Source organism: Jaculus jaculus, chromosome 14, assembly GCF_020740685.1.
Source record: "Jaculus jaculus isolate mJacJac1 chromosome 14, mJacJac1.mat.Y.cur, whole genome shotgun sequence".
Classification (NCBI taxonomy): Eukaryota; Metazoa; Chordata; class Mammalia; order Rodentia; family Dipodidae; genus Jaculus; species Jaculus jaculus.
Window position 1 is genome coordinate 3304792 of NC_059115.1, and position 26748 is coordinate 3331539.

At 47.7% G+C, this 26748-nt stretch overlaps 1 protein-coding gene and 1 pseudogene across 4 annotated transcripts; one reads left to right on the forward strand and one right to left on the reverse strand.

Annotated features, from left to right (window-relative positions):
- Positions 1 to 269: 269 nt before the first annotated feature.
- Positions 270 to 20186, reverse strand: LOC101607505 (zinc finger protein 45-like). Of its 4 annotated transcripts, XM_045134542.1 has the most exons (7): positions 20049 to 20186; positions 16584 to 16698; positions 16426 to 16498; positions 14810 to 14858; positions 12705 to 12831; positions 7643 to 7723; positions 270 to 2041 (listed from the first exon to the last, which is right to left on the reverse strand). In XM_045134542.1, the coding sequence occupies exons 4-7, from the start codon at positions 14822 to 14824 to the stop codon at positions 714 to 716; spliced, it is 1551 nt and encodes a 516-aa protein (XP_044990477.1). In that variant the 5' UTR covers positions 14825 to 14858; positions 16426 to 16498; positions 16584 to 16698; positions 20049 to 20186; the 3' UTR covers positions 270 to 713. The 4 variants fall into 4 exon arrangements, 3 of the variants coding, with proteins under 3 accessions (XP_044990477.1, XP_044990479.1, XP_044990478.1); XM_045134544.1 differs by lacking the exons at positions 16426 to 16498; positions 16584 to 16698 and having other exon boundaries at positions 20049 to 20180; XM_045134543.1 differs by lacking the exons at positions 16426 to 16498; positions 16584 to 16698; positions 20049 to 20186 and adding an exon at positions 16196 to 16257.
- A 5007-nt stretch (positions 20187 to 25193) lies between these two features.
- On the forward strand, positions 25194 to 26136 carry LOC123454866 (annotated as a pseudogene).
- The last annotated feature ends 612 nt before the right edge of the window (positions 26137 to 26748 follow it).

Below are 26748 nucleotides of genomic sequence, written 5' to 3' on the forward strand. Positions count from 1 at the left end.
AGGAGGCCCTGGTGTGCCCATACTTAACTTTCTCTATCTCTGCTTGCAAATAAATAAGTAAAAATATTTAAAAAATCAAATAAAATAGTAATACAATACAATCCATAGACATACTAATTTAAAACTTTTTTTTTTTTTTTTGGCTTTTCAAGGTAGGGTCTCACTCTAGCCCAGGCTGACCAGGAATTCACTATGTAGTCTGAGGGCGGCCTCGAACTCACAGCGATCCTACCTCTGCCTCCCGAGTGCTGGGATTAAGGGCGTGCACCACCATGCCTGTGGTTAATTTGAAACTTTTAAAAGATTAAAAGACAATAGGAAAATATTACATCTTTCTTTTGCATAAACTATTATAGTTCTATACCATCAGGAATTTTTGTATGTACAGTAAGAACACTGCAATTGACAACAGAATAGTCTCACCGCTGGGCAGAGGTATTTCAGGCAGTGCTGGTGGCAGGCGCTGGGTGGTGTGAGGATGCAGATCCAGCTCTCCTGAGGTCCCTGTCTGCACATGTCTGCTAAGGGTCCAGCATCATCTACATGGCTCCAACTTACAAGCGTACTCTGCTACGTCATCTCATTCCTGTGACATTCATGCCCAGCTCCAGCTAAAACAGCGAGCCTTTTCTGCAGTAACTCCTTTGTCTCCTAGGACAACTCTAAGAACTGCAATACTCCAGCGCCAATCTGAAATATTACGACATCTGATTTTACAGACTTTGTTTCCTGTAGGACTCCTCCAGTGAAGAGAAACCCTTGACGTCCTTATCTTCCGCATGAACTCGCTGGTGAATTATAAGACTTGAGCTCCAGCTGAAGCCTTTCCCACACGCCTCGCACTTGTACGGCTTCTCTCCAGTGTGGACCCTCTGGTGGGCTTTGAGATACGAGCTCCAGCTGAAGACCTTCCCACACGCCTCGCACCTGTACGGCTTCTCTCCAGTGTGGACCCTCTGGTGGTCGTGGAGGTAGGACCTCTGCCGGAAGCGCTTTCCACACACGTCACATCGGTAGGGTTTTTCTCCCGTGTGGACCCCGCGGTGAGCCAGGAAGTTCGAGGCCCGGCAGAAGCCCCGCCCGCACTCCTCGCACTGATAGGGTCTCTCCCCCGTGTGGCACCTCCGGTGGGCTTGCAGGTGGGAATCCACAGTGAAGCCCCGCCCACACTCTGCACACTGGTACGGCTTCTCTTCGCTGTGGACCCGCTGGTGCACTTGGAGTATGGAGACCCGGCTGAAGGCCTTCCCGCACTTCTCACATTTGTAGGGCTTCTCTCCCGTGTGGATTCTACGGTGGACATTCAGGTCTGAGCTCCGGCTGAAGCCCTTCCCGCAGGTGCCGCACTTGTACGGCTTCTCGCCCGTGTGCCCCCGCTGGTGGGCCAGGAGATGCGAGGCCTGGCTGAAGCCCTTGCCGCACTGCTCGCACACGTAGGGCCTTTCCCCGGTGTGCACGCGCACGTGGTTGTTGAACTCCGAGCTGTGGCAGAAGCTCTTCCAGCAGGCGCCGCACTGGTACGGCTTGCTGCCGGCGTGGCCCCGCTGGTGGTCCAGCAGCGTGGAGGCCCGGGTGAAGCCCCGGCCGCACTCCTCGCACTCGTACGGCTTCCGCCCCGTGTGCCCGGCCTGGTGGGCCTGGAGGCCGGACAGGCGGCAGAAGGAGCGCTCGCACTGCTCGCACTTGTACCGCCTCGGCTCCGCGGGGGCTCTCCAGCTAACCGGGCGGGGCGACGAGCCCCAGGGCGCAGCTTTCCCGCGCACCTCACCTTCCTTCGCGTCCCCGCCGCTGTCCTCTCCGGGGTGAACTGCTGCTCGGCGTGAACTCCCGCGGAACAGTTTACTGAGCTCTTCACACCGTAGGGGCTCTTGTTTCTGCGACTGAGAGCAAGCCTCTCCAGCGTTCAGCAGGGAATCCCGACACCTGGCCAGCTCGCTGGTCACCCGCTGCCAGATCCGCCAGCAGAAGAGCTCGTCGCGGGGCGGGCGCTGGAACCCCTCTTCGTGAAGAGGAGGCTCGGTCTCACTGACAGTCTTAGCTCCTGAAAGCGCGAGGAGAATTCAAACCATGCACGAGTGACCCACCCACATGCCTGCTTCGTAAGTGAACAAGTTCACATTTTGGTGGCTCTAGAGCTAAAAAAATAAAAATAAAAAATAAAAAACACTTCCTGCCGGGCGTGGTTGCACACACCTTTAATCCCCGCGCTTGGGAGGCACAGAGAGCAGGATCGCCAAGAGTTCGAGCCACCCTGAGACTACATAGTGAATTCCAGGTCAGCCCGAGCTAGCATGAGACTCTACTGCAGAAAACAACAACAGAAACCATTTCCTATCATCAATGCAGAGACGGATGGGCACAGCTAGTTCCTGCATACTTAGAGGCAGCACTCATGGTCATCTTAGTACAGGGAATTGCTACACTTGCAAAGGACAGGCCACCAAATCACAGTGAACGTGTGGCATATGTACTTTTCAAAATTGACTTTTTTTTTTTTTTTTTTTTTCCAGGATAGGGTCTCACTCTAGCCCAGGCTGACCTGGAATTCACTATGGAGCCTCAGAGTGGCCTTGAACTTGTGGCAATCCTCCTACCTCTGCCTCCTGAGTGCTGGGATTAAAGGTGTGCGCCACCACGCCAGGCTTAAAATTTACTTTTTAAATGTTTTATTTTTATTTATTAGAGAGAGGGAGAGAATGGGCGTGCCAGGGCCTCTAGCCACTGCAAAGTCCAGATGCACGTGCCACCATTGTGCATCTGGCTTACTTGGGACCTGGAGAATAGAGCCTGGGTTCTTAGGCTTCACAGGCAAGCGCCTTAACCACTAAGCCATCTCTCCAGCCCTGGCATTTTTTCTTTTTGAGACAGTGCCTCATGTAGCCCAGTCTGGCCTCAAACAAGGATCACCTTGAACTCCTGATCATTCTTTCTCTACCTCCCAAGTTCTGGTCTTATAGGTGTGTGTTACCACATCCAGCTAATTTCTGGCTTTGAATGCTTAACCTCCAACTGATGGCAATCTGATGGAGGAGGTGTGTTGCTGGGGTGGACCCTGAGGGTTTATTAAGCCTAGCTTGCCAGTGTTTGGCATACTCTTCTGTGCTGTCCACCTGATGTAGGCCAGGAGACATCCAGCCTCTAATCATGTGTTCTTTTTAAATTTTTTTAAACTTTTTTCCTGAGGCAGGGTTTCACTCTAGCTCAAACTTATCTGGAATTTACTATGTAGTCTCAGGGTGGCCTCAAACTCATGGAAATCCTCCTACCTCTGCCTCCCCAGTGCTGGATTAATGGTGTACACCACCATGCCCGGCTTGAACATGTACTTCTTTTCCCCCTGCCATCATGGAGCTTCCCTTCAAATAAACAACTCTCCTCCCATCAGCTGCTTTTGGTTGGGTGTTTTGTGCCACCGACAAGAAGATAACTACAAGGGTAAATATAGTCAAAATAAAATGACCAAAAGTGAATTAAAACAAGTAAAAGGGAGCTGGTGAGATGGCTTAGCAGTTAAGCGCTTGCCTGTGAAGCCTAAGGACCCCGGTTCCAGGCTCAGTTCCCCAGGACCCATGTTAGCCAGATGCACAAGGGGCGCCCGCATCTGGAGTTCATTTGCAATGGCTGGAAGCCCTGGCGCACCCATTCTATCTGTCTCTCTGTCTCTTTCTCTCTCTCTGTCACTCTCAAATAAATAAATAAAATAAACAAAAAAATTAAAAGGGCTGGAGAGAGAGCTCGGCGGCTGAGGTGCTTGCCTGTAAATCCCAATGACCTGGCTTTGATTCTCCAGTACCCACGTAAAGCCAGAGGCGCAGTGGCGCATGCGTCTGGAGTTCGTTCTCAGCAGCTGGAGATCCTGGTGTGTCCATTCTCTTCCTCTCTGTCCCTCTTCTCTATCTCTCTCTGCTTGCAAATAAATAAATTTTAAAAATGGATGGAAATAACTTATTTGGGATATGAAAAAAAGTAAGCTACAACATGATTAAGAGGCATCTTTTAAAAAAATTTTTTTTTGTTTTGTTTTTGTTTTTGTTTTTCAAGGTAGGGTCGTACTCTAGTATCGGCTGACCTGGAATTTACTCTGCAGTCTCAGGGTGGCTTTGAACTCACGGTGATCCTCCTACCTCTGCCTCCCAAGTGCTGGGATTAAAGGCGTGCACCACCACACTTGGCTCAAAAATTTTTTATTTGAAGGAATCACAAAGCGAGAAAGACAGGGAAGGAAAGAGGGAGGGAAGGAGGAAAAGAACAGATGCACCACGGCGTTCTGCTGCTGCAAACTCCACATGTATGCACTACCTTGTGCATCTGGCCTCATGTGGGTCCTGGGGAATTGAACCTGGGCCATCAAGTTTTGCAAGCAAGTGCCTTTAACTGCTGAGCCATCTTTCCCGCACCAAGAGGCACCTTTTTTTTTTTTTTTTGTTTGTTTGTTTGCATGTGCTCTATGTGTGGGCTTAACCAAGTACGTGGGTATGAGTACATGTGTGTGGAGGCCAGAGAACAGCCATGGGTGTCGCCCAAAGGTACACCATCCACCTCCTTTAAAATAGGGCTCTCAGAGGGCCCCTTCTACACTGTTGGTGGGAATGCAATCTGGCCCAGTCATTGTGGAAATCAGTGTGGAGGATCCTGAGACAGCTAAAAATAGATTGACCACATGACCCAGCTATAGCACTCCTAGGCAGATATCCTAAGGACTCGTCTCACTACCTTAGAGATACCGGCTCAACCATGTTTACTGCTGCTCTATTCAAATAGCTGGGAAATGGAACCAGCCTAGATGTCCCTCAACTGATGAGTGGATAATGACGATGTGGCACACTTATATAACGGAGTTCTACTCAGTGATAAAGAAAAATGAAATTTGCAGGAAAATGGATGGATCTGGAAAGGATTATACTAAGTGAGGTAAGCCAGGCCCAGAAAACCAAATGTCGCATGTTCTCTTTCATATATGGATCCTAGCTACAAATAATTGGATTTCTATGTGAGTAGGAAGAAAACTCAGTATCAGAGGCAGTAAGCTAGAACAGGGATATAAGGGGAATAGAAAGGGAGGAAGGGGGAAGTTAAAAGGATTGTATTGTATATATGTAATTAGAATAACAGATTAATGGGGGTGAAAAGGCCTAAGTGAGGTCAGGGGAAGAGACAGTAAAGGAAAGGTAGAGGGAGGGCTGATCAAAATTTAAGAGGATATAGAGGCTGGAGAGATGGCTTAGTGGTTAAGCACTTGCCTGTGAAGCCTAAGGACCCTGGTTTGAGGCTTGATTCCCCAGGACCCATGTTAGCCAGATGCAGAAGGGGGCGCATGCGTCTGGAGTTCGTTTGCAGTGGCTGGAGGCCCTAGCGTGCCCATTCTCTCTCTATATCTGCCTCTTTCTCTCTGTTGTTCTCAAATAAACAAACAAAAATAAACAAAAAAAAATTTAAGAGGATATAAATATATGGAAACCTGTTTTTTTTTTGGACAATGGAACACCCAGAAGCCATAAATTGTTACTAGAAAATTTTCAATGCCAGTGATGGGATACCTTCCAGTGAGTTGTTGACCAGGGAGGTCACTGATGCCCCCAAAACATTACAGGCCATTGCTGAGGTGCTTGGGTTCCCACCAGGTATAGATGGTAAGTACCTATTGCTGAAGACTCCACATACTTGGGCTGCAAGGTCACTGAGAAATCTTGCTGGGGCTGAACTGCAAACCTCCTCCATGTAGACCAGCTGACAGAAAACTGGAAAAAGCTATGCTGTATGCAGTTCAATGGGAGAAAGAGAAATCACCAGTGGAGATACTCAACAATGGACGCTGCATGTCTTAAAATTTGGCCAACCAGGCCAAATGAGCCAACATGTGCAAAAGTGGCATCTCTGTTATGGGGAAAACCAACCACTCCCATCTTGGATTGCAGGGAATACATCTCTGATACTGAAAACCTACAATAGGGGTAGTCATGAGCCCTAGGGGTGTAACATCTGCTGCGGTCTGGGTAAATGTATATACTATGCTATTATATTACCAAACTGCCCAGTAAGCACTTCTCTTAATGTTCATACTCATATATTAATGCTACTCTCACTTTTGGTTAGAGAACCTTCTCTTTTCAGACAGCAGTGACCTTGAGATGACTCAGAAGGCACCACATGGTGCTGAGAAGTGACTGAGAAGTGCTCAGCACTGAAATATCTCTACCATACTTTCAAGGCTCAGGGTCCATTATGGAAGAGGTGGCAGAAAGAATGTAAGAGCCAAAGGAACGTTGGACTGCTTACAATGCAGGCTTCCAGACATGAAATGGCCTGGATATTCATGACCTCACAGTGCCTGACACTACCTACACAACACCATCATAATGGGAGGAAAAGATGATGACATCAAAATAAAAGAGAGACTGACTGAGAGGGGGAGGGGATATGATGGAGAGTGGAATTTCAAAGTGGAAAGTGTCTGGCATGGTGGTGCACGCCTTTAATCCCAGCACACGTGAGGCAGAGGTAGGAGGATCACCATGAGTTCGAGACCATCCTGAGACTACATGGTAAATATCAGGTCATTCTGGGCTAGTGTGAAACCCTACCTCAAACAACAACAACAAAAAACAACAATAAAAAAAAAATCAAAATCAAAGGGGAAAGTGGGGTGGGGAAGGAAGGAATTATTATGGGCCATTTTCTGCAATTAGGGAAGTTGTCAACAAATCAATAAACTAATATTTTAAAGAAGAAAGGGTAGGTCTCTCAGTGGCTGCGGGCTCACCTACTAGGCTAGACTGGCTGGCCAGTGAGCCCCAGGGATCCCTCTGTCTCTGCCTGTCCAGAACCGGGACTACGGGTATGTATCACAGCAAGCATTTTACAAGGCCGCTGGGGACTGAACTCAGGTTGTCAGGCTTGCAAGACAATCACTAGCCCACTGACCCATCTCCCAAGGCCAAGAGGCAGCTTGCGTTGCCATGATTTCCCCATCCTCTCTGAAAGGTGAAGAACCTTCAAGGCAACAGGACATGCGTGGAGCTGCAGAACAGAACATGATGTCCTCACCATGCTTAATAAGCATATTTTAAGCCGGGCGTGGTGGCGCCCACCTTTAATCCCAGCACCTGGGAGGCAGACGTAGGAGGATCGTCATGAGTTCAAGGCCACCTGAGACCACACAGTGAAGTTCCAGGTCAGTCTGGGCTAGAGTGAGGCCCTACTTTAAAAAAGAAAACAAAAACAAAAACAAAAAGAAAGGATAAGTATATTCTGTGCTAGTCTTTTTCTTTTTTCTTTCCTGTTTTTATTTTTTCGAGGTAGGGTCTCACTCTAGCCCAGGCCGACCTGGAATTCACTACGTAGTCTCAGGGTGGCCTCGAACTCACAGCGATCCCCCACCTCTGCCTACCGAGTGCTGGGATTAAAGGCGTGCGCCACCACGCCAGGCTCAGTTTTTTTATTTGCGTGTGTGTGTGTTGTGGGGGGCCAGGTAGTGTATGAGGGTCTCTTGCCAATAAAAGAGAACACGAGACACATGTACCACTTGTGTGGGCACTGAGGAGTTGAGCCCTGGCAGGCTCTGCAAGCAAGCGCCTTCAATGCTGAGCAATCTCCCCAGGCCAGGGCAGACACAGAGCTCTGCTGCTCTCACCCGAGGACTCACCGCTCGGGGTCACCATCTTCACACAGAGCTCGTCTTCTCTCTCGAACTGGGGTAAGACATCCGCTGTGATGGGCTGGTGGCCTGTGAAAAGAACAAATATTTAAAATTAACACGTCAGAGGCCACATTCTCCTGCATCATCATCAAGACATGATAGCTTTTTTTTTTTTTTCTTGTTTTTGGTTTTTCAAGGTAGGGTCTTGCTCTAGCCCAGGCTGACCTGGAATTCACTATGGAGTCTCAGGGTGGCCTCAAACTCACGGTGATACTCCTACCTCTCTGCCTCCTGAGTGCTGGGATTAAAGATGTGTGCCAAAAAGCTCTATTGGATCTTGGGGTTTTTGGTTTTTTTTCCTTTGATTTTCAAGGTAGAGTCTCACTCTAGAACAGGATGACCTGGAATTCACTATGTAGTCTCAGGCTGGCCTCGAACTCATGAGGGTCCAACTACTTCTGCCTCCCATTCGCTGGGATTAAAGGCGTGTGCCATCATCATGCCCAGTTAGTATTTTTGTTTGTTTTTCGAGGTAGGGTCTCGCTTTAGCTCAGGTTAACCTGAAATTTACTCTGTACTCTCAGGGTGACCTCGAACTCACATTGATCCTCCTACCTCTCCCTCCTGAGTGCCGGGCTTAAAGGTGTGTGCCACCATACCTGGCTAATTTTTTAAACATTTTAAAATGTTTATTTATTTACTTCCAAGCAAAGACAGGCAGAATGAACACATCAGGACCTTTAGCCACTGCAAAGGAACTCCAGATACATGCACCTCCTTGTGCATCTGGCTTTTTGTGGGTACTGGGGAACTGAACTTGGGTTGTCAGGCTTTGCAGCAAGAGCCTTAACCACTAAGAAACCTCTCCAACCTTGTTTTTTCAAGTCAGAGTCTCATTCTGTACCCCAGGCTGGTCACTTATGGCACTCCTCATGGGCTACCACTCCTGGCTGTTTACCTAACTTTGACTCACATCATAACAGAGAAAATTATTTATGTAAAAGACCCAAAATACAGACATCAGCATAAATTCTTAGAAAAGTATTTTTTCTTGCCATCCTTGGTGGAAGAGGTCTATAATGCCAGCATGTGGAAGGCCCAAGTAAGAGGATCACAAGTTCAAGAACTTGCCTGGACTACAAAGTGAGTTCAAGGTCACCCGGGGCAATTTGTGTAAAAATAAAAAGTAAAGGGATGGAGAGGTGACTTAGTAGTTAAGGAGCTTGCCTGTGAAGCCTAAGGACCCATGTAAAGCCAGATGCACAAGGTGGCACATATGTCTGGAGATTGTTTACAGTGGCTAGAGGCTCCAGTGCACACACTTTTTATCTGCCTCTCTCTCTCTCTAATAAATAAATAAGCTGGGTGTGGTGGCACATGCTTTTAATCCCAGAACTCAGGAGGCAGAGGTAGGAGGTGAGTTCAAGGCCACCCTGAGAATACAGTGAATTCCAGATCAGCCTGGACTAGAGTGAGACCCTATCTTGAAAAAACAAAACAAAACAAAACAGCCAAAGGGCCCTGGTTCAAATCCCCAGGACCCACATAAGCCAGATACACAAGGTGGTGCTTGTATCTGGAGTTCGTTTGCAGTGGCTGGAGGCACTGGCGTGCCCACTCCCTTTCTCTCTGCCTCTTTCTCTCTGTCAAATAAATATACTTTAAAAAATTGTATGTGTGTGTATGTATGTATATGTATATAGGGCTGGAAAATAAAAAAAAATAAAATAAACATAAAAAGTAAAACAGAACTTCCCTGAAAGCACTTTTCTTTCTTAAAAAATATTTTACTTATTTGGCAGAAAAAGAGGGAGAAAGAGAATGGGCACTCCAGGGCCTCCAGCCACTGCAAAAGAACTCCAGATGCATGTGCCCCTTTATGCATCTGGCTAACATGGGTCATGGGGAATAGAACCAGGGTCCTTTGATGTTTCAGGAAAATGCCTTAACCACTAAGCCATCCTTCCAGCCCTATAAGCACTTTTCTTAACATTCAAACCTATATATTAATGCCACTCTCACTTCTGGTTAGAGAAGCTTCACTTTTCAAATGGTGGTGACTACTGGGATGACCCAAAACATACCACACTGTTGAGAAGAAGTGACAGAGGAGTGTTCAGCACTCAGACATCTCTATCACACCTTCCAAAGCTCATGGTCCATTGTAGAAGAGGCATTGGAAAGGATGTTAAGAGCCAGGGCTGGAGAGATGATTCAGTAGTTAAGGTGCTTGCCTGCAAAGCATAATAAAGACCAGGGTTCGATTCCCCAGTACCCACATAAATCTAGATGCACAAATGGCATATGCATCTAACATTTGTTTGCAGTGGCTGGAGGCCCTGGTGTGTGCCAATTCTCATTGTATGGCTTTTTTCTATCTCTCTCTGCTTGCAAATAGCAACAACAACAACAATAATAAAAGAATGTAAGAGCCAAAGGATGGGAAGGACTAACTTATAAAGCAATCTTCCAGACACAAATTGGCCTTGATATCCATGACCTCAAAGTGCCTATTACTACCTACTACACAAGACCCTCATAATAGGTAGAAAAGAAGATGACATCAAAATGAAAGAGAAGGCTGAAGAGATGGCTTAGCAGTTAAGGCACTTGCCTGCAAAGCCTAAGGACCCAGGTTTGGTTCTCCAGGTCCCACATAAGCCAGATGTACAAGGTGGTGCATGCTTCTGCAGTTTATTGACAGTGGTTAGAAGCCCTGACATGCCCATTCTTCCTCTCCCCCTCTTTCTCTCCCTCTGTCTCTAATAAATAAAAATGAAAAAAAAAATTAAAATAAAATAAGAAAGGAAATAAGGGGCTGGAGAGATGGCTTAGCAGTTACTAGGCACTTGCCTGCAAAGCCTAAGGACCCATGTTCAACTCTGCAGATCCCACGTAAGCCAGATGCAAGTGTGCAAAGCTGCATGAGAACACAAGAGAGTGCACGCATCTGGAGTTCAATTACAGTGGCTAGAAGCTCTGGCACGCTGATTCTCTCTCACACATTAAAAAAAAAAGCCAGTCTATTGGGCTTCCCTCAAAAAAAGAAGAAAGAAAGAAAGAAAGAAAGAAAGAAAGAAAGAAGGAAGGAAGGAAGGAAGGAAAGAAAGAAAGGCCTAGTGAGATGGCTTAGCAGTTAAGTCTTTTGCCTATGAAGCTTAAGAACCCATATTCGACTCTTCAGATCCCACTTAAGCCAGATTCACAAGATGATGCAAGCGCACAAGGTCACATATGCGCACAGGTGACACATGCATCTTGAATTTGATTACAGTGGCTGGAGGCCCTGGCGTGCCAATTCTCTCTCCCCCCCTTTCTCTCTCTCACTTTAAAAAAAGGCCAGTATGGGAGCTGCAGAGATGGCTTAGTGGTTAATGCACTTGCCTGCAAAGCCAAAGGGCCTCTGTTCGATTCCCCAGTACCAATGTAAGCCAGATGCACAAGGTAGCAAATACATCTGGAGTTCGTCTGCAGTGGCTGGAAGCCTTGGCATGGCCATTCTCTCTCTCTCTCTCTCTCTCTCTCTCTCTCTCCCCCTCTCTCCCTCTCTCCCTCTCCCTCTCTCTTTCTCTCTATCTATCTCTCTATGCCTTTTTCCCTCTCTCAAATAACTAAATTTAAAATATATATATACATATAAAGAAAGAAAAGGATGCTGGGCATGTTAGCACACACCTTTAATCCCAGCACTCAGGAGACAGAGGTAAGAGGACTGCCACAAGTTCAAGGTCACCCTGAGACTACACAGTGAATTCCTGGTCAGCCTGTGCTAGAGTAAGACCCTACCTACCTCAATATCCCCTACCCCCAAAAAGCCAGTCTGTTGGGCTTGCCCCTGATCCCCACCAAATAATAAAATAAAATAAAAAGGGCTGGAGAGAAGGCTTAACAATTAAAACATTTGCCTATAAAACCTAAGGACCAAGGTTCAATATCCCAGAACTCCAATAAAAGTATCTATTTTTATCATTCCCTCTCTTCGGTATCCACACTGTTCTTGGCAATGGGCTTTACCATACATTTTGCTATGATGAGAAGGGCTCTCAAATCTTATACCCTATCTTATCTCATTAAAAATTGTTCATACATTCCTAGCAATTGGGAGGCAGAGGTGGGAGGATCTCTGTGAGTTTGCAGGTACCCTGAGACTAGAGAGTGAAGTCCAGGTCAACTTGAGCTACAGTGAGACCCTACCTTGAAAAACCAAAATAAAAAAGAATTATAGGGCTGGAGAGATGGCTCAGTGGTTAAAGGCACTTGCTCTCAAAGCCTGGCAGCCCAAGTCCAAGTCCCCAGGACCACATAAAGCACAAAGTGATGCATGCGTATGGAGTTCATTTGCAGTGGCAAGGAGCTCCGTTGCACCCATACTCTCTTTCTCCCCCCTCCTTCTCTCTCTGCTTGCAAATAAATAATTTTTAAAGTTGTACTGTAAACACCAAAAAAAAAAAAAATTGTTCATACAATAAACTGGGCATGGTGGCACATGCCTTTAATCCCAGCATTTGGGAGGCTTGGATTAAAGAGGTAGGAGGATCACTGTGAGTTGAAAATCACCCTGAGACTCCATAGTGAAATCCAGGTCAGCCTGGGCTAGAGCAAGACTCTCCCTTGAAAAAAAAAAAAAAAAAAAGATTCTTCATACAATTCACTGAATGTGTACTGCGACTGACTGACTGAAGATAATTACAACTTGAGAGGGGGATGCAGCACAGCGTCATGCTGTCAGCTTGCAGATCATTTATGAAACACAGACGTCAGCCATAGGAAAAGACTACAAAGATTCCAACTCTACTCAGCCAGACACGGTGTGGCGCACGCCTTTAATCCCAGCGCCTCCGAGGCTGAGGTAGGAGGGTGGCTGTGGGTTCAAGGCTCGACTGGGCTACAGAGTAAGTTCTATGTCGGCCTGAACTTAGTGAGATCTTGCCTCAGCATCCCCTGCAGTAAAGATTCCAACTCTATCCATGATGATTTGAGAACAAGAAACCCCTGGAAGAGCTCCAAGCATATCCAGGACCACAGGGATACCAGGGCAGCTGATGTGCAGCCCCACGTGCATCCTTACCCACGGTGAGCAGGTTGCTGAAGTTCTCCAGCATCACGTCGCAGTACAGCTTCCTTTGCATACAGTCCAGCAGCCCCAGCTCCTCCTCGTTGAAGAACACGGCCACGTCCCTGAACGTCACCACCTCCTACAACAGCAAATACACTCCATCTAAATTGACCAAAGGCTGCTGGGAGGACAGCACAAGGCTAGGGATGCAGTGGTAGCTTGCTTGTCTAGCAGGCACAAAGCCCTGGGCTTAATACCCAGCATCACATGAAACCAGGCACAAGCGCTACATGTCCATAACCTCAGTACTTAGGAAGCAGAGACAGGAGGTTCCCCAGGGCAAGCTGGCTAGCTAAACAAGCTAAACTGGCAAACCCTGGGTTCAAGTCACAGAGCCTACCTCAGTAAAATAAGGTACAGAGGAAGCAAAGACACCTAACATCACCTCTGGCCTCCGCATGCATGCACACAGATGCAGGTGCACTCACACCCACACGTGGAGGAGACATACATGCATGCATACAACACATGCAAAAACATCAAAACTGAGCTGGAGAGATGGCTTAGTGGTTATGGTGTTTGCCTGCAAAGCCAGAGGACCCCAGTTCAAGTCTCCAGGACCCACATAAGCCAGATGCACAAGGGGGTGCATACATCTGGAGTTCGTTTGCAGTGGTTGGAGGCCCTGGCGCACCCATCTTCTATCTCTGCCTCTATCTGTCAAATAAATAAATAAAATATATTTTAAAAAATCAAAACTGAGCTGGAGAGAGGTTTCAGTGGCTAAAGGCGCTTGCGGACTGGGTTCAATTCCATAGTACCCACATAAAGCCAGATGCACAAAGTAGCACATGCATCTGGAATTCATTTGCAATGGCAGGAGGCCTGGGGCTGCCCATACTCATTCTCATTCTGCTTGTCTCTCTCTCAAATAAAGAAAAAATATTTTATTTTATTTTATTTTATTTTATTTTTTTCAAGGTAAGGTTTCATTCTAGCTCAGGCTGACCTGGAATTCACTACATAGTCTCAGGGTGGCTGCAAACTCATGGAGATCCTCCCTACCTCTGTCTCCCAAGTTCTGGGATTAAAGGCAAGCGCCACCACGCCCGACATAAAGAATTTTAAAAAATCATAATAAACATCAAAATGTTTTTTCTGTTTTATTTTTCTTCCTTTCTTCCTTCCTTCCTTCCTTCCTTCCTTCCTTCCTTTCTTTCTTTTTTTTTTTTTTTTTTTGAGGTAGGGTCTCACTGTAGCTCAGGCTGAACTGGAGCTCACTCTAGTCCCAGGCTGGCCTCAAATTTACATTGATCCTCTGCCTCCCGAGTGCTGGGATTAAAGGTGTGCACCACCATGCCAAATGGGAAAACTTTTTTATAAGTGAAACAAAAATCATTGTTTTGAATATTTTTATTTTTATTAATTAACTTAGTTGAGAGAGAGAAATAAGCAGATAGATGAGGAAGGGAGGGAGAGAGAGAGAGAATGGGCACGCCAGGGCCTCCAGCCACTGCAAATGAACTCCAGATGTGTGTGCCCCTTGTGCATCTGGCTTATTTGGGTCCTGGGGAATCGAACTTTGATCCTTTGACTTTGCAGTCAAGTGCCTTAACTGCTAAGCCATCTCTCCAGTCCCCCAAAAAACATTTTTATTGCTATTGGCTTTTCTATTCTATGCTTATTTATTCACTTTTAAAAATTATTTTATTTATTTGCAAGGGGAGAGGGAGAGAGAGAGAGAAAGAGGGGAAATGAGAATGGCCATGCCAGGGCCCAGAGCCACTGCAAATGAACTCCAGACACATGCACTACTGTGTGCACCTGGCTTTACACGGGTACCAGAGAACTGAATCCAGGCTGTCAGACTTTGCAAGCAAGTGCCTTTAACCATTGAACCATCTCTCCAGCCCCAGTTATTTATTTATTTATTTTTATTCACACAACCATAAAGTGATAACAACAAAAATTAAAGTACAAGGTAACAAACACCTGGCACCAAGAGCTTCTCAAGTGCAACTGATTTTCCGTAGTATTTCCCAAGAACACGCACGATGTGTGGAATCCGGGAGAAAGAAGAGGATAATTTAAAACCTAGGCAAGTAAGCCCAGCTCACCTTGAACTTGCTCATTTCGTCTTCCTCCTCTTCTTTGGGAACCGGGGAGCTGAGTGTGAGAAGATATAACAAAGGAGAGAAGGACATGAGAGTCCAGCCAAGGATGTCACTGGCCCATGTGGCTCCTTTATGTGACGAGCCACAGCAATGACATCCATTCCTTGGTGTAATTTGATGCCACAAAAGGGACTGGATTCCAGACACCATTTCCCCCTTCAGCTCAGACCACAGTGTGCCTTGGACACATGATCTTTTGTGGGTCTTGGGTTATGATTCTGAAACCGGGGCAGTGGAAACTGACAGAGAAGTAACGACCCTATCTCTACAAATTGCACCACATGGGTGACCATCTTGTCAAAGATAGGGTTGCAAAACCGAATTTGCTAATCTACATTTATTTGCAAGTAGACAGAGAAAGAGAGAATGGGTGTGTCAAGACTCTAGCTTCAGTAAAATCCAGATGCATGCGCCACTTTGTGCATCTGGTTTTACACAGGTAGTGGGAAATCAAACCTGAATCATTCAGCTTTTCAGACAAGTGCCTTAACCATGGAGCCATCTCCTCAGCCCAATTTTATTACTTATTTATTATTATAATTATTGTTTTTTGTTTTGTTTTGTTTTTTGAGGTAAGGTCTCACTCTAGCCCAGGCTGACCTGGAATTTACTATGTAGCCTCAGTGTGGCCTCGAACTCACAGTGATCCTCCTACCTCTGCCTCCTGAGTGCTGGGATTAAAAATGTACACCACCATGCTGGGCTTATTTTGTTTTTAAGTTTAGAGAGACGATATTACTTTACGAGGAGATAGTATAAAGAGCTCCTGCCCATGAGAAGGCAGGAGGGAATAAAGCCCACCTAGGGACCCAAACTGGGTCATTTATAGATTCTAAATGCGGGCCGAGTTAGCCAACCACAATGGAAACAAGTCATTTTAATAAAGCCTGTGGCTCTCTAAGATTTATTTATCCATAAACCTGTCAATTAAATTAACAAGCTACAGTAATTGTCATCATAATAAAAAACAGCAAAGCTGGGCTGGAGGGATAGCTTAGCAGTTAAGGCATTTGCCTGCAAAGCCAAAGGATCCACGTTTGTCCCATATACCTATGTAAGCCAGATGCACAAGGTGGTGCATACGTCTACAGTTGGTGTGCAGCAGCTGAAAGCCCTGGAGCACCCATTCTCTTTATCTGCCCTTCTCTCTCACACACATAAATAAAAATATAAAATAAAAATTATATATATAATATATATATATAAATATATATAGAATATATATAAATATATATATAATATATATATATAAATATATATATATATATATATATAGTTTGTTTGATTGTTTGTTTTTTGAGGTAGGGTCTCACTCTAGCTCAAGTTGACCTGGAATTCACTATGCAGTCTCAGGGTGGCCTCGAATTCATGGTGATCCTTCTACTTCTGCCTCCTAAGTGCTGAGATTAAAGACGTATGGCTAAAAATAAAATTATTTTTAAAAATTATAATGAAAACAACAAAAATAATAATGTTTGACATTAAATGAACGATAGTGTCATGTCATGCCAGGGCCCAAGAACAGCTGGCACAGTCTCCTTGCAGTAGCTCACACGCACCTGGGAAGAAGCTACAGTTTTGCCAGTTGTGTGACCTTAGTCCAACCACCTAAGCTGCCATGCCCATCGTCAGCTATAAAAAGGTAGAAAGAGAAGATCAGTCACAGGATAACCATGGGGAATTAATGAACAAACTTATACAGCACCATGGCAAGTACCTGGCATCTTAGGAGGGTCTCACCAAATGAAGAAGACAGTTGTTGCAACCACTGCACAGGTGAGGTCAAAAGGCAGGCCTGGTCCCTGACCAGAGCCAAGTTGTCTCTGCTGCTTCTGAAGAGTAAGAGAAACAGAGGGGGGGTCCATGGTCTCACAGAGCAACGTGAACCTGATGAGTAGGGATAGGAGATTGATACAGAAATGGAGAGAGGGCTCTGAAGCCAGAGGACTGGTCTGAGGGAAACAAGCACTGGGCTGTCCACTGCAAAGGTTTGATGCCTGGCCTACTACGAGGTGTTATAGCAGTAATAATAATAGTAGTAATAATACCAAACTCACAGCAGGGTCACTTATAGGAGAAAGGTAAGTACACATATAGGAAGGTGACTATAAGCCGGGTGTGGTGGCACTCAGGAAGCAGAGGTAGGAGGACTGCCGTGAGTTTGAGGCCACCCTGAGACTACAGTCAATTCCAGGTCAGCCTGGGTTACCTTGAAAAACAAAAACAGAAGAAAACGAAAAGGAAGGCGACGCGCGCGCACACACACACACACACACACACACACACTCTCTCTCTCTCTCTCTCTCTCTCCCTCCCCCTCTTCTCTCTCTCTTTCATTCTCATTCTCTCTCTCTTCCTCCCTCCCCTCTACCTCTCTCTATATGTCATTAGGAACAGGGTGTGGCCACTTAAGCATTCAACAGAAGTTGAACAGGGCTGCTTCATGTGAAATAGTCAGATGACTTTTTCCATAGTGCTGTGACATGAATGTTGGTATCCAAAGAATGTTAACAACAACATTTTTTTTTTTCCTTTTTTGAGGCAGTGTCTTATTTTACCCCAGGTTGACCCTACCTTGAATATACAAAAAAAAAAAAAAAGAAGACAAGTCAGGGAACGGGGAGATGGCTCATCGGTTAAAGGCTCTTACTTGCAAAGCCTGAGGGCCCATGTTCAATCCCCCCATACCCACATAAAGTCGGATGCACAAAGTGTTGCATGTGTCTGGGGTTGGTTTGCAGCAGCAAAAGGCCCTGGCGTACCCATGCTCACTGGCACGCACACACACACACACACACACACACACTCGCTCTCCTCATATTGAACAAAATAAAAGACAAGTCACAAATCAGAGAAGACACCTGCAATCACGTTAGAAAGGCAAAAAAGAAAAAGCAGCCGGTCATGGTGGCCCACGCCTTTAATCCCAGCACTTGGGAGGCAGAGGTAGGCGGATTGTGGCCGTGAGTTCGAGGCCACCCTGAGAATACATAGTGAATTCCAGATCAGCTTGGGCTAGAGTGAGACCCTACCACAAATAAATAAATAAATAAATAAATAAATAAATAAATAAATACTTCACTCAGTTCTGGGACCTCGAACTGTGGAAAGAAAGACGACTACGAGGTAGCAGGGGTGGGGACATCAGGGGTGGGGACATCAGGGGTGGGGACATCAGGGGTGGGGACATCAGGGCTGAGGAGAGGGCTGCGTGCTAAGAACACTTCCTTCACAAGGATATGAGGACCTGGGTGCAAACGTAGGATGCGAGGCACGGACGGCACGGGTGTGAATCTGTTAATAAATCTACACCTGCCTATGTTGCTGACAAGACACACAACATTCACCTACACCCATCTGATTCCCCGTCTCTTTCACACAGGTGTCCGGTACAGTACAACCTCCCTGGCCAGGTAACAATCCCTCCGAACAAAATCAACAGGATGGCCGTGTAACGACCTCCCTCATCTAAGCAAGGACGGGGCTGTGGGTGCCACGCTGACCCCAGTCATCCGAGCGCAAGGAAGCCGGAGGCAGAGGCATGACTCCAAGCTCCAGGCTAGCCCGGGCTGCGCGGTTACAGACTGCCGGGAGACAGCAGAGAGGAAGGAGTCAGACTAATGCTACCCCCGACCCCGGACGCGCTCAGCCCCGCACCCCCGAACCCGGGACGCACCTCAGCCCCGCACGCCCGACCCCGGACGCGCCTCAGCCCCGCACCCCAGACCCCGGACGCGCTCAGCCCCGCACCCCCGACCCCGGGACGCCCTCAGCCCCGCACCCCAGATCCCGGACGCGCTCAGCCCCGCACCCCAGACCCCGGACGCGCTCAGCCCCGCACGCCCGACCCCGGGACGCGCCTCAGCCCCGCGCCCCCGACCCCGGGTCACACCTCAGCCCCGCACACCCGACCCCGGGACTCGCCTCAGCCCCGCACCCCCGACCCCGGGACGCACCTCAGACCCGCACACCCGACCCCGGGACTCGCCTCAGCCCCGCACCCCCGACCCCGGGACGCACCTCAGCCCCGCACCCCCGACCCCGGATGCGCCTCAGCCCCGCACCCCCGACCCCGGATGCGCTCAGCCCCGCACCCCCGACCCCGGGACGCGCCTCAGCCCCGCACCCCCGACCCCGGGACGCGCCTCAGCCCCGCACACCCGACCCCGGGACGCACCTCAGCCCCGCACCCCCGACCCCGGACGCGCCTCAGCCCCGCACCCCCGACCCCGGTCGCGCTCAGCCCCGCACCCCCGACCCCGGGACGCGCCTCAGCCCCGCACCCCCGACCCCGGGACGCGCCTCAGCCCCGCACACCCGACCCCGGGACGCGCCTCAGCCCCGCACCCCCGACCCCGGACGCGCCTCAGCCCCGCACCCCCGACCCCGGGTCGCGCCTCAGCCCCGCACACCCGACCCCGGGTCACACCTCAGCCCCGCACCCCCGACCCCGGGTCACGCCTCAGCCCCGCACCCCCGACCCCCGGACGCGCTCAGCCCCGCACCCCCGACCCCGGGTCACACCTCAGCCCCGCACCCCCGACCCCGGGACGCGCCTCAGCCCCGCACACCCGACCCCGGGACGCGCCTCAGCCCCGCACCCCCGACCCCGGGACGCGCCTCAGCCCCGCACCCCCGACCCCGGACGCGCTCAGCCCCGCACCCCCGACCCCGGGACGCGCCTCAGCCCCGCACCCCCGACCCCGGGACGCGCCTCAGCCCCGCACCCCCGACCCCGGGACGCGCCTCAGTCCCGCACCCCCGACCCCGGGACGCGCCTCAGTCCCGCACCCCCGACCCCGGGACGCGCCTCAGTCCCGCACACCCGACCCCGGGTCACACCTCAGCCCCGCACACCCGACCCCGGGTCACACCTCAGCCCCGCACACCCGACCCCGGGTCACACCTCAGCCCCGCACCCCCGACCCCGGGACGCGCCTCAGCCCCGCACCCCCGACCCCGGGACGCGCCTCAGTCCCGCACCCCCGACCCCGGGTCACACCTCAGCCCCGCACACCCGACCCCGGGTCACACCTCAGCCCCGCACCCCCGACCCCGGGACGCGCTCAGCCCCGCACCCCCGACCCCGGGACGCGCTCAGCCCCGCACCCCCGACCCCGGACGCGCTCAGCCCCGCACCCCCGACCCCGGGACGCGCCTCACCCCGCACACCCCAGCTAACCTCCGCTCTCCGCCCACGCTGCTCCTCCACGACCAGCCTCCGTCCGCGAACACCCAGGAAACTCCGAAGGGACGGCGACAGCGAACGGAAGAAGCTGACAGACAGACCCAACAGGGAAAACACTTCCCAGCATCCTCCGCGCCCGCCGCCCCGAACGGCAGCGCGCGCGACCCCGCGGGCCGCCTGGACTACAACTCCCAGCATGCACCGGGAAGGGCGGGACTCCTGACCGTCCCGCCTCGACTGTCAGGCTGAGATCACGGTCGCGTCGGCTCCGTGGACTCCTTCCACTGACTTACCAGGGCACCTCCGGGAATGTATTCGTGACACTGCACTTCCGGGAACTGGTAGGCCCTCTCTTCTCTATTCCGATGGGGTTAAGGATGGACGGGCAACCAGGGAGGAGATGGAAACCCGAGGCAAGCGTTTCAGGGGTTCTGGGGGTCACTACTACGAGGCTGCTTAGCACACCCTGAGGCTGCAGGGGAGATCGCGATGCGAGGTGCAGTGTTCATGTAGTCCTACCGCGCACTCTACCAGTGTCACTGAAATAGGCCATCTTACATTATCAAGGACTGTGGTGTATAAAATACACACACACATACAGTAAACTATGCAAATCTTTTGCTTACTTTTATTGGGTCCTCTGTCATTTCACCTCAGTATTGTATATAAATTTTTCCTAATATTTTCTCGTTTTTCCCTTTTGGATCTTTTTTTTCCTGTGTTTTGTTGTTGTTGTTGTTGTTGTTGATATTTTGTTTATTTATTTATTTAGAGAGAGGAAGAGAAAGAGGCAGGTAGAACTGGGTGCACCAGGGCCTACAGCCTCTGAAAATCTGCAAATGAACTGCAGATGCATGCACCACCTTGTGCATCTGGCTTTACCTGGGTACTGGAGAATTGAACCCTGGTCCTTAGGCTTTGCAGCCAAGCACCTTTAACCACTGAGCCATCTCTCCAGCCCTGAAAGGATTTTTTTTTAATTTTTATTAACATTTTCCATGATTATAAAATATATCCCATGGTAATTCCCTCCCTCCCCACCCCCACACTTTCCCGTTTGAAATTCCATTCTCCATCATATTACCTCCCCATTACAATCATTGTAATTACATATATACAATATCAACCTATTAAGTAGCCTCCTCCCTTCCTTTCTCCACCCTTTATGTCTCCTTTTCAACTTACTGGCCTCTGCTACTAAGTATTTTCATTCTCACGCAGAAGCCCAATCATCTGTAGCTAGGATCCACATATGAGAGAGAACATGTGGCGCTTGGCTTTCTGGGCCTGGGTTACCTGACTTAGTATAATACTTTCCAGGTCCATCCATTTTTCTGCAAATCTGAAAGGATATTTTAACATGCTACTTTCAAGAGCATTTTGGCCAGGAGTGGTGGCACACGCCTTCAATCGCGGCACTTGGGAGGCAGAAGTAGGAGGGTTGCCATGAGTTCAAGGCCACCATAAGGCTACAAAGTGAATTCCAGGTCAGGCTGGGCTAGTGAGACTACCTCAAAAAAAACAAACAAAAACAAAAAAAAAAAAGAAAGAAAGAAAAGAAAAGAAAAGAAAAGAAAAAGAAAAGAAAGGAACATTCTTTTAGGGGCGGTTGAGATAGGGTCTTGTTCTAGCCCAGACTGACCTGTAGTCTCAGGGTGTCCTCGAACTCATGGCAGTCCTCCTACCTCTGCCTCCCGAGTGCTGGGATTAAAGGCATGCACCACCATGATGCCAGGCTCAAAAACTTTTTCTCCGTGTAGTAGCACACACCTTTAATCCCAGCACTCAAGAGGCAGAGGTAGAAAGATTACCTTGAGTTTGAGGGCCTAGGCTAGAGTGAGACCCTACCTCGAAAAACCAAAAGAAAAAACAAAAAAAAAACAAAAGGAACATTTTTGAGGGGATGGGGAAACAGCTTCATGGGTAAAAATGCTTGCAATGCAAGCTTGAAGACCCGAGTTTGGAACTCCAGTACCTGTGCCCGCCATGGTGGCAATGAGGAGGTAAACATGAGCAGATCATGAGGGTGACTGAAGCCAGCTAATCTAATCCAGATGAATTGGTGAGCCCTCAATTCAGTGAGGGCTCCCTGCTCCATGGGAGGGAATACATCCCTGATACTGAAAACAGGGATAGTCATGAGCCCTAGGGGTGTAACGTCTGCTGCTGCCTGGCTAAATGTATATACTATGCTTATCAAATTGCCCAGTAGGTACTTCTCTTAATGTTCATACCCTTATATTAATGTTACTCTACTTTTGGTAGAACATCTTCTCTTTTCAGAGGGCAGTGACCTTGGCATGATTCAGAAGGCATCATGGTGCTGGAAAGAAGTGACCGGAGTGCCCAGCACTGCAATATCTCAATCACACCTTCCAAGGCTCAGGATCTATTACGGAAGAGGTGATGGAAAGAATGTAAGAGCCAAAGGAAGGGTAGGACTTCTTACAATGTGCTCCCCCCCTCAGACACAAAATGGCCTGGATATCCATGACCTTACAGTGCCTGACACTACCTACACAAGACCCTCATAGTAGGAGGAAAAGACCATGACATCAAAATAAAAGAGGGACTGACTGAGAGGGGGAGGGGATATGATGGAGAATGGAGTTTCAAAGTGTAAAGTGGGGGAGGGAGGGCATTAGCATGGGATATTATTTATAATCATGGAAGTTGTTAATAAAAAAAGAAAAAATATTAAAGAAACAACAAAAAACCTACATACTTCTGGTGTAAAAAGCACACACACACAAAGGAACACTAAGCAAATAATACCATGTCTACTGTTTGAGACATTAAATATTACTGAAAGGTCAATTGTCCAGAAATATAATAATAAATGCAATGTAATTTCAAGTAAAATCCCAAGAGTTTACTTCTAAAAATCACAATGCTCATTCTAGGCAAGATGTCACATACCTTTAATCCCAGCACTCAGGAGGCGGAGGTAGGAGGATCACTGTGAGTTCAATGCTACCTTGAGACTACAGAGTGAATTGCAGGTCAGCTTGGACTAGAGCAAGACCCAACCTCCAAAAAAAAAAACCAAAAAGGATCCAGAGGCCAGAAATGCTACTACACAGATTTTTCACACACATTTATAACAATTCACTGTTAAAATCACTGTTAAGTCTACATCCATATTCAAAGAAGGGACCTTGATCACATACAAAGATTCACTGAGATGTATACCATGAAAAGTCCTCCAAAAACATCATGGCATAAAAATTTATAACCCAGCCAGACATGGCGGCACACACCTTTAATCCCAACACTTGGGAGGCAGAGGTAGGAGGATCACTGTGAGTTCGAGGCCACCCTGAGACTACAGTGAATTCCAGGTCAGCCTGGACTAGAGTGAAACCCTACCTTGGAAAAAAAAAAAAAAAGCCAGTCAGTTGGGCTTGCCTAAAATAAATAAAAATAAAATCTTGCCAGGCATGGAGGTGCATGCCTTTAATCCCAGCACTTGGGAAGCAGAGGTAGGAGGATTGCTGTGAGTTTGAGGCCACCCTGAGACTACATAGTGAATTCCAGGTCAGCTTGGCTACAGCGAGACACTACCTTGAAAACCAGAACCAAACAAACAAACAAAACAAGCTTGTAACCTAGATGAGACAACATCTTTCTACCTAAAATCAGAAGGTACCATCTGAAGACAAAAATTTAGAAATGGGCACTCTGAAAATACTGTGGGTAGAAAACGGAAGCCAGTTACAGATATGTTTGTAACACACATAACAGAGGTGTGTATCCACAGCATTAAAAAGCCGGGCGTCGGGCTGGAGAGATGGCTTAGCGGTTTAGCGCTTGCCTGTGAAGCCTAAGGACCCCGGTTCGAGGCTCGGTTCCCCAGGTCCCACGTTAGCCAGATGCACAAGGTGGCGCACGCGTCTGTAGTTCGTTTGCAGAGGCTGGAGGCCCTGGCGCGCCCATTCTCTCTCTCTCCCTCTATCTGTCTTTCTCTCTGTGTCTGTCACTCTCAAATAAATAAATAAATAATTAAAAAAAAGAAAAAGCCGGGCGTGGTGGCACACGCCTTTAATCCCAACACTTGGGAGGCAGAGGTAGGAGAATTGCCGTGAGTTGGAGGCCACCCTGAGACTACATACTGAATTCCAGGTCAGCCTGGGCTAGAGTGAGACCCTACCTCAGGGGTGAAAAAAACCAAAAATGACAAAATTAGCCAAGGTTTTTAAAGCTAGTCAAAGATTCCAGCACACTTCACTAAATATATATATATATATATACATATATATATATATATATATATATAATATATGAATAGCAGAGCAGCATGTATAGAGATGCTAAGAAGTTATTAGGGAAATGGAAATTACAACCAAATGAGATAAACCAGTGAAATGGAAAAAATGAAATGAAGACAGAAGAATTTAACATCTACAAAGTGTTGGGGAGAGCAAGGACCATCTACATGGATGCGAGGAATGCAAAATGAGCAGCCATTTAAACCATCTGTCGATTTTGTCGTCAAGTTAAACATATGTGTACTGGATAATCTAGTACTAGTCCTAAATACTCAGATGGCAGAGGTAGTGGATCACCATGAGTTCGAGGCCACTCTGAGACTATATAGTAAATTCCAGGTCAGCCTGGGCTAGAGTGAGACCCTACCTTGAAACACCGAAATTGTGTGTGCGTGTGTGTGTGTGTGTGTGTGTGTGTTTTGCAAGGATTTCATGTAAGACAGACTGTGTGAGTCTGGAGAGATGACTTAGCGTTTAAGGCGCTTGCCCGCAAAGCCAAAGGATCCGGGTTCGATTCTCCGGAACCCACATAAGCCAGCACAGTAGGGGGCGCATGCATCTGGAGTTCATTTGCAGTGGCTGGAGGCCTTCATCTATGCTAACAACAAACACACAGAGGATGAAATCAGAGAATCACTCCCATTCACAATTGCATCAAAAAAATAAAGTAGGCGGGGATGCCAGAACGGCTGCCAGCTGCGGGCGGCTGACCCCGGGCCTGGGTCAGTGAGCGGCCCTCTGCCCCAGCCAAGCCTGCGATTCCCACCCGCAGCTGGTGCGCTGCTCACGGGGGGGTCGACCCCCGGCGAGGTCCCCGGCGCTTCCCTTGGGGTGGACCCTGCGGCAGGTTTTCTATCAGATGTCCTAATAATGCTGGAGTTAAGAAGTTTCCGTTCCTTTGCTCCAAATCAGAGCAGTTTGTTCTCTGCATACAGAAATGGAGTGATATTTAAAAAGAGCTGGCTCTTGGTAGATGTTTAAAACTGGATTGGAATGATCTAAGCTCTGTGCTGAAGTAAGGTCAGTTGCACTGCATATACTAATTTGGGGTAACCCAAATCCATTACTGAGACCATGAAAATTTTGTTGGTGTTTGACTTCGACAATACAATCATAGATGACAATAGTGACACCTGGATTGTGCAATGTGCTCCAGACAAAAAAACTTCCTGTTGAACTAGAAGATTCTTATGAGAAAGGATTTTGGACAGAATTTATGGGCAGAGTGTTTAAGTACTTGGGAGAAGAAGGTGTAAAAGCCGAAGAAATGAAGAGAGCAGTGACGTCGATGCCTTTCACTTTTGGGATGGCAGAACTCTTCAGCTTTATAAGGAAGCATAAGCACAAATTTGACTGTATCATTATTTCAGATTCAAATTCTGTCTTCATAAGTTGGGCTTTAAGAAGCTGCTAATTTTCATGATGTCTTTGATAAGGTGTTTACAAATCCAGCAGCATTTGATAGCAATGGTCATCTCACTGTGGAAAATTACCATGCTCATTCTTGTAATAGGTGCCCAAAGAATCTCTGCAAAAACGTAGTTTTGGAAGAATTTGTAGATAAACAGTTAAAAGACGGAGTGAATTACACACAAGTTGTTTACATAGGTGATGGTGGAAATGACGTCTGTCCAGTAACCTTTCTGAAGAAGAATGATGTTGCCATGCCACAAAAAGGAATACACCTTACATAAAACTCTTTCTAGAATGTCTCAAAATCTCCAGCCTATGGAATCTAATGTTGTAGTCTGGTCTTCCGGTCTTGAAATAATTTCCCATTTACAGTTTCTAATAAAAGAGTAATATGCCAACAACTAAAAAAAAAAAAAAAAAAAAAAAGTACCTTGGAATAAACCTAACCAAGGAAGTAAAGAATCTCTACAATGAGAACTTTAAAACACTCAAGCGAGAAATTGCAGAAGACACTAGAAAGTGAAGAAACATCCCCTGTTCCTGGATTGGAAGAATCAATATTGTGAAAATGGCAATCTTACCAAAAGCAATCTATATATTTAATGCAATCCCTATCAAAATTCCAAAAGCATTCTTCATGGAAATAGGAAAAACAATCCAAAAATTCATTTGGAATCACAAAATACCTCGAATATCTAAAATAATACTGAGCAACAAAAATAAGGCTGGTGGTATCACCATACCTGATTTTAACCTATACTACAGGGCCATAGTAACAAAAACAGCATGGTACTGGCACAAAAACAGACATGTAGATCAGTGGAACAGAGTAGAGGACCCAGATGTAAGCCCAAGTAGCTATAGCCACCTGATATTCGATAAAAATGCCCAAAATACTCATTGGAGAAAAGACAGCCTCTTCAGCAAATGGTGTTGGGAAAACTGGAAGAAGTACGAATGGCATATAAGCATCTAGAAAAATGTTCTACATCACTAGCCATCAGGGAAATGCA